Here is a 7,598-nt window from a genome sequence, read left to right as displayed (position 1 = left end):
TGTTTTTTTTTTTTTTAATTTATTTATTATTTGGGTGGCACACACGGTTTAAGTACTCGACTAACAGCTGAAAAGTTTGGCAGCTAGCACCCACCCAGAGGCACCTTAGAGGACAGGCCTCACTTCTGAAAGGTTACAATCCTGAAAACACTATGAACACAGGAGGTCACCATGAGTCGGAATCCACTGCATGGCAACCAACAACAACATAAGGGGAGAAAGAGATTTTTGAATGTTACAGAGAAGGGGAAATTACAACACCTGTACCACAGGAGCGCCTCTATCAACAGCTGAGAAGTGTATGAGTTGAGGAAATTTTCTGATTCGGTACCCCTGGCCCTGCCAGCTGACAGTTCTGAGCATGCACAAACTAAGAGCTTTCATTAATTTACTGCTTTGGATTAGGATCCGTCTGGCCCTGTGTGTGAAGTACCTGGTCTTTTTGTTTTCTGTCTTATCATGAACCTCACTTCTGTGTCAACCACTTTTATTCTACATTGAAGAATATGAAAATTATTCTCCTAGATTGGGGGAAAAATACACTAGAGCCAAATGGTTAAGCTTTCTTTAGCTTTTTTTTAAGTTATATACAATTGCCAATATTTGATCATTTTAACCCACGAAAATGTCTAGAGAAGCAGTCTGTCTAGGCCTTATTCTGTGCTTCACCTAAACTGTCTTTAAAAGTCTTCGGGTTTTCTCCAGTTTCAGCCTCCTTCAGCTTTGGCCTGAAGCTATATTTAAAGGTATCTGCCGGAACTACTGCCTGGTATACTGTAACTAACTACACAAATCCAGTCCTTTCTATTCAATTAGGACTCACACCAGTGGCAGACAGCATGCAAAGTTACCATATGTATGAATCAGAAGTTTCTCTTTCTTTCTTTTTTTCTGGGGGTGGGGGGCAAGGGGGAATGTTACATGAAGGTCTTAGGCCAATAGGCATATGTTCACCTGGAACAGAGAACCCTCTATTATTTCTAGCTCAGATAATGAAGTACCAGTTAAGAGAAATAAAAGCATGGCCTGTGTAATGCCAATTTGCACCACTCAGCTAGTTTGGAGAGGATATTTAGGCTATGTTTCTTTATGTTCTCAGGTTCCTTGACAAAATGCGCTTCAATGACTAGTTAATTATTTAAAAAGCCAAAAATGAGCAGTTCCCCAGTATACCCCCAAAATGACCCTGGCCCAAGGAATGGCTGAATCACACCTGTGAACATAACAAGCTGCATACATACTGTCCTGCCAAAATGGGTCTGCTTTGTACAGAAAGAGAGAATATGCAAACAGAGAAAGTGTTACTGTAAAGCTGGGGGTGGGTGCAGAGAACAGGGGTTTTTCCCCCAAGAAAGCCCAGGGAAAGGCCAAGTTCAACTTAAAAAGTTAAGAAGAGAACAAGAGGGCAACAGCTATTGCTCTGGGTCAGATTTTTTCAATGAAGAGCATCAAAAACAGATTTTGGATGTATGTTTCATAGGTACATTGAATGTGTTTGATGTGTATATATGTGTGTGTGTAAAAGAGAGAGGAAACAGGCTCTGCTGGGAAATGACAAATGTGAAAATGCCAGATAGAGCAGAACTCAAATGCCTTGCTCAGGACATATGCTTTCCCATTTTCCCATCATTCACCAGAGTGATGCCTTGCAAGAACTTGTCCTTGGCCCAGCAGATAGCGAATCCCCCCAACAGCTAATATTTACATAACTGTGATCCTGAGGTAGCCAAGCAAACATTCCAAAACCAAGTAATTTGTAATATTTTTAAATGCAAATATATTTTAGGGCTTTTTCTTGGCAAACATGTTTGCTAAAATTTATAATACTAAGCAGGAATTGGCCAAGAGTGCTATTCAGGGTTAATGGAATACAACCGTATTTCTCAGTCATCCAGCAGAAAGCAGAAGAAGCCCCAGGGGGGAGGTCTTTGGCAGGCGTCAGCTAGCTCTATCATGGTCTCTGTGCCCAGGGGCTGTGGATATCATTCAGTCTGTGCTAGCTAACCTAGTAAGCTGAGCGATGTCCAAATCCCCACTCCACAGTGGCCAGGAAAACAGCACCATGATAGTGTTGTTCCAGTTGCTTGAACAGATGTGTTCAGTTATAACCATCAGGACTAGTATAAAACCCAAACCAAACCAAACCCATTGCCATCTAATTCATTCTGACTTGTAGCGACTCTATAGGACAGAGCAGAACTGCCCCTTAGAGTTTCCAAAGCTGTCAATCTTTATAGAAGCAGGCTGCCTTATCTTTGTCCCACAGAGCGGCTGGTCGGTTCAAACCATCATCCTTTTGGTTAGCAGCCAAATGCTTTAATCACTGTGCCACCAGAGCTCCATCTAGTATATAGAAGTGCTGCCCAAATTTGCTTGGTGATGAAAATCACCTGGGTTCAGGGCTGGCCTTGTGGGCTTATGCTCAGAAGCATTGGTTTGAGATCCAGTGCTCTGTGGTTGCCATCTGGTAATTCTTTTATATATATATATATATATATATATATATATATATAAAATTGGGTTTTAGGTGAAACTTTACATAGCAAATTAGGTTCCCATTTAACAATTTCTACACAACTTGTTCCATAATGTTGCTTACATTTATCACAATGTGTGAACACTCTCATCATTTCCATTCTTTTGGTTCTGTTTCCATTACTGTAGCTTCCCTGCCCCTCCTTCTTCTAATCTTTCTTTTAGGGTAAATGTTAACAGTTTGGTCTCATGTAGTTGATCATTTAAGGGAGTACATTCCTCACGGGTGATATTGCTTCTTTTATTTGGATGAAAGATGACCACTGGGTGTGGCTTTAGTTCCAAGTTCAAAAGGTATCTTAGGGCAATAGTCTCGGGGCTTCCTCTAGTCTCTGTCAGTGCAATAAGTCTGGCCTTTTTTTAGGAAATTTGAGTTTGATCTACATTTTTCTTCCTTTCTATCCAGGGCTTTCTATTGTGTTACTGTGTCAAAACAGTCGGTAGTGGGAGCCAGGCACCATCTAGTTCTTCTGGTTTCAGGTTAGATGAGGTTGTGGTTCATGTGGGCTGGTAGGTCTGTGGACTACTTTCTTCTTTGAGTCTTTGGTTTGCTTCATACATTTCCATTCTAGGCAAGTTGAGACCAATAGTTGTATTTTAGATAGTCGCTTCCAAGCTTTTAAAACTCCAGACACTACTCATTAAACTAGAATGTAGAATATTGTTTTTATGAACTATGTTATGCCAATTGACTGAGTTATCCCATGAAACTATGGCCCCAAGCCATCAAACCTATGTGGTTTATTATATATATGGATACACATGCAGCATATATAAACATGTATGTACATATGCCCGCATATACTCCTCTACATGCACACCTATATGCTCACATGTGCCTTCCTATGTATCTTATAATTCTTGGTGATTTTACATTGGATTTTGGATTTTGTAAGTGAAATTTAATGGCACAATTGAGAATGAACTGAGGGCTTTGACTCTCCCATCATATGCAGTTCCACCTCTCACCAGCTCCCTGGGATGGTTTGTCCACCTTCCACTCCCCTCTCGCCTGGTGCTTCGGCCCTACCCTGCCTTTCCTTCCCCATGTCTGGCCAGCAACCACTACCACCTGCCACTCTGGTGCTCTAGACCCCACCCACACTCCCCCTCCTCACCTCCACCTATCCACCATCACAGGCACAGGGAGGGTTAAGGTTGGGTGCACACTCCACAAAGCATCTTGGGATGAGGCATGGCCACATGGCATTTTAGGATGGTGAGTGTGCCAAAGCACTGGGGTGGGGTGAGGTGAGTCTCTCCATCATCCTCAATTAAGATAATGAGCAGATCCTGGCCCATAGGTTGCTGCATTGAACCAGTGGGAGGAGAAGATTGACTGACCCTCCCCTGCTTGAGCAGAGTGTCTCATGCCAGTGGCTGGCAGGAGGGAACCTGGCAGTTGATATGTATGTGTGCATGCAGGCAAAATCCTAGGGTGCAGCCCCTGGGCGCCTGTGGGAGTCTGCACTCTCTCAGCAAATATCCCCATACCAAGAGTGCAACATAAAATAGCAAATAAAAAACGCATGATAAGTTGAGCGAAAGACTGAAAGGAAGGAAACCATTTTAATGATTCTATTCCCATTGGTGCACAGATCACACTTGGAAAAATCCTAGGTGGTTAGGAGAATGGTTTCTGGCATCAGGCAGACTTGGGTTCACATCCTAGCTTCACCACTACCTAACCTTAGGGGAGTTATTGTGCCTTTCTAAACATCAGTTCACTAATGTATAAAATGGACATATTCATACCACTTTATAAGGTGTGAATATCAAATAATTATTTACTATATATACTAAATATTCACAACACTCAACAAATTTTAAAACATTTAGGAAGATTGTTGATTCTGGGTGGTTGGATACACAGGTATTTATTATCTTATTCTACAAGTTTGCATATATTTTTAAGACTGAACAAAATACGAAGCAACAGGTAGAGTGAGAGGGAGTCAGAGGCTTGAAGTGAGTCAGCCCAATAGTCTCCAGGTAGGAGGTGAGGGTGTCTGTCAGTGTCTAGCACGCAGTAGGTATCCAGTCAATTAAATTCAGGGCAAGAGGAGCCTTCAAAGAGCATGCTCCAAAGACTTTTCTGACCCACACTTCAAGGGATCAAAGACCCCTTTCTCCTTGCTGGTTTCATGCCCAAGGCATCAGTTCCCAAAGAGCAAGTCAACACTGGCAAAGGGTTTACCAAATGTTGAGTGTGCCCTCTAGTGTTCACACTTGTCAGCTTTCTTCCCAAAGAGGTGGATCAAGGTTCTTGCCCACACTGGAAGTGAAACTCTTCAGGGGATCTAGCCACTGAGACTGTGAAAACAGTCATTGTCCACTGACTTCATGTAAATGAGTGTACAGAAGAAAGAATGGGCTGACTTCTTACCTATAACACCCAGGCTCAAGGCAGAACCCAAATGCCTTTGTCCACTTGGCCCAAGAATGAAGCACAACTAACAGAGACTTTTAGAGGAGAGTGGAAGGAGTGCATGAGTCCTGGCATTCTCACTGCCTGGATAGCTGTAAGCACAGACCTCAAGGAGGCCTTACATCTCATTTTATAATATTCCAGTTTGGAAAGGGCTTGAAGAGGCCTCCCAGAAAAAGATGTCGTCCCTGGTTGGCACACTCAGTTGCTACCCACAAGGTTACAGAGTTTGCCATCCATCCAGAGGTGCCTCCGAGAAACCAGCCACTGAAAAAAAAAACCCTAGCAGGCATAGTTCTGCTCTGCCACACGTGAGATTGCCAGAGTTGAGGTCGACTCTATGGCAAGTGGTGGGAGTTGGTTGTTTGGCTTTTCGCTTTCAAGTGATATGTAACAAGGCAATGTCCTTGTGCAGGGACCGGAGATTCAATAATCACTTTTGATCCCAAGAGGCCACGTCGTTGTGTTTCATAAAGTACCACCTATATCCCCCATGAAAGGAGCTCTGGTGGGCCAGTGGTTGAGGCATTTGGTTGTTAAACAAAAGGTTGGTGGTTCGAATCCACAAGCCGCTCTGCCAGACAAAGATGAGGCAGTCTGCTTCTGTAAGGATTTACAGCCTTGGGAAGAAGCCTATGGGGTTCAATGTGAGTAGGAATCAACTCAGTGGCCATGACTTTGGTTTGTTTTTTGTCTCCATGAAACTAGTCATACCATCAGAGAAAAGCAATCAAAGGCCCAAATCACCAAAGGAAGTCAGTTCCTCCCATTTGCCTCAGCTAGACCTTCCCCTGGCTCTGATCCAGCATGTTCCCTTCAAGGCAGTTACAGAAATGGCTTTTTTGACTGGGATCCAGAAACACCCATTCATTTGCAAAGCTGACACTTTCCAGAAAACACTCCATTCCTGCCAGCACCTAGAAGCCAACATTTTGCCCCCTCCTTTAGTCAGTGTATGTATTAATTTTGTTCTAGAGCAAATATATTATACAGAAAGGTTATTCATTATGTTTCCACAGGTCGTTTTGAATGGTGAAATTGATGCATTCTGTGGGGGCTCCATCATTAATGAAAAATGGGTTGTAACTGCAGCCCACTGCATCAAACCTGGTGTTGCAATTACAGTCGTTGCAGGTAAACAAAGGGAAAAAAGTAACGCTAATCTGCAGCATCATTGGATCTCCTATGGGATTGCTACATCATATGTTACTAGACTCTAATAGGATCATTGCTGAATTAGTCTGGCTAGCGGTAGAGGGGCCATATTTTCAAAACCTGATTTGCTCCATCCTCCAAGCCCCCCATAGTTCTCTTTGTGGGCCTTTATCAACACTCATCTCAGTGGGGTACAATATTGATATGCCCATTTCCCCACCAAGCTGAGTAGGTGACATGTCGCTGATCTTTGTATCTCTGATGCCTGGGAGAGCCTGTAGCATGTCCTCAGCCAACATTTGGAGGAACGATCAAATGAATTTATTGTATGTGCTCAGAACAGGGATCTGAATATTTGAAATTGGGAAAGTCTAAGAGAATTCATGACAACTAGATTCATTATCACCTATGCCCGATATAAGATGTATAACAGCCTGGCTAAATGGAACCATCTCCATTTGGTCCTGACTAGTTTCTTGGTCTGACATGTGTATAGTGGCCCTTGTTACATGTTACCAAAATCATCACAATATAAGGTGGAAGCCAGTTAAGTCACTGATAACAAGTGGATGCTTAAAAAGTAGGCTGCTTTATGGAAAAGACTGTGATTGAAGAAGAAATTTCTTTTCAATAGGTGAACACAACGTTGAAGTGAAAGAGCCCACTGAGCAAACGCGAAATGTGATTCGAGCTATTCCTCACCACAGCTACAATGCAACCGTTAACAAGTACAGCCATGACATTGCCCTTCTGGAACTCGACAAACCCTTAACACTGAACAGCTACGTAACACCAATTTGTGTGGCCAATAAGGAATACACAAACATCTTCCTCAGATTTGGATCTGGCTATGTGAGTGGCTGGGGGAAGGTCTTCAACAGAGGGAGATCAGCCACAATTCTTCAGTATCTCAAAGTTCCACTTGTTGACCGAGCCACATGTCTTCGGTCCACAAAGTTCACGATCTACAATAACATGTTCTGTGCTGGCTTCCATGAGGGAGGTAAAGATTCGTGTCAAGGAGACAGTGGGGGGCCCCATGTTACTGAAGTGGAAGGGACCAGTTTCTTAACTGGAATTATTAGCTGGGGTGAAGAGTGTGCAGTGAAAGGCAAATATGGAATATATACCAAGGTATCCAGGTATGTCAACTGGATTAAAGAAAAAACAAAGCTCACTTAAACATTCAATTCCAAGGTTGGCTTCTTATTTGGAATTGAAAATGGACAGGGTCCCTTACTAACTAATCATCTCCCCATCCCTTGTTAGATTTAAATGCATTCATTCTAAGAAGGCTTTCTTCCTTACAGGGGAGAATTCTGTCTAGAAGACATATTTCACTAGAGTAAGTAGATTAGAAAATGTGATCACTAGGGAAACAGATGGTGGTAGGAAATCATGACCATTCCTTTAGGTCTAGCCCTTCACAAGGTTGTGAAATTAAGTTCCCCACCCTGCCATCTGGCACTATGGTTCTCCA

General features: G+C 42.9%; 1 protein-coding gene across 1 annotated transcript in view; it reads left to right on the top strand.

Annotated features, from left to right (window-relative positions):
* The window catches only part of F9 (coagulation factor IX), a 48,870-nt gene extending 41,570 nt beyond the window's left edge, over positions 1–7,300 (top strand). The window contains exons 7-8 of the mRNA XM_007951716.2: positions 5,983–6,097; positions 6,753–7,300. Of these exons, the coding sequence (XP_007949907.1) occupies positions 5,983–6,097; positions 6,753–7,300 (663 nt within the window). The remainder of the gene's footprint in view (positions 1–5,982; positions 6,098–6,752) is intronic.
* Positions 7,301–7,598: the final 298 nt, after the last annotated feature.

Source organism: Orycteropus afer, unplaced genomic scaffold (genome assembly GCF_000298275.1).
Source record: "Orycteropus afer afer isolate SDZICR_OR568_19922 unplaced genomic scaffold, OryAfe1.0 scaffold00310, whole genome shotgun sequence".
NCBI lineage: Eukaryota > Metazoa > Chordata > Mammalia > Tubulidentata > Orycteropodidae > Orycteropus > Orycteropus afer.
This window is presented reverse-complemented; position numbering and strand designations above follow the sequence as displayed.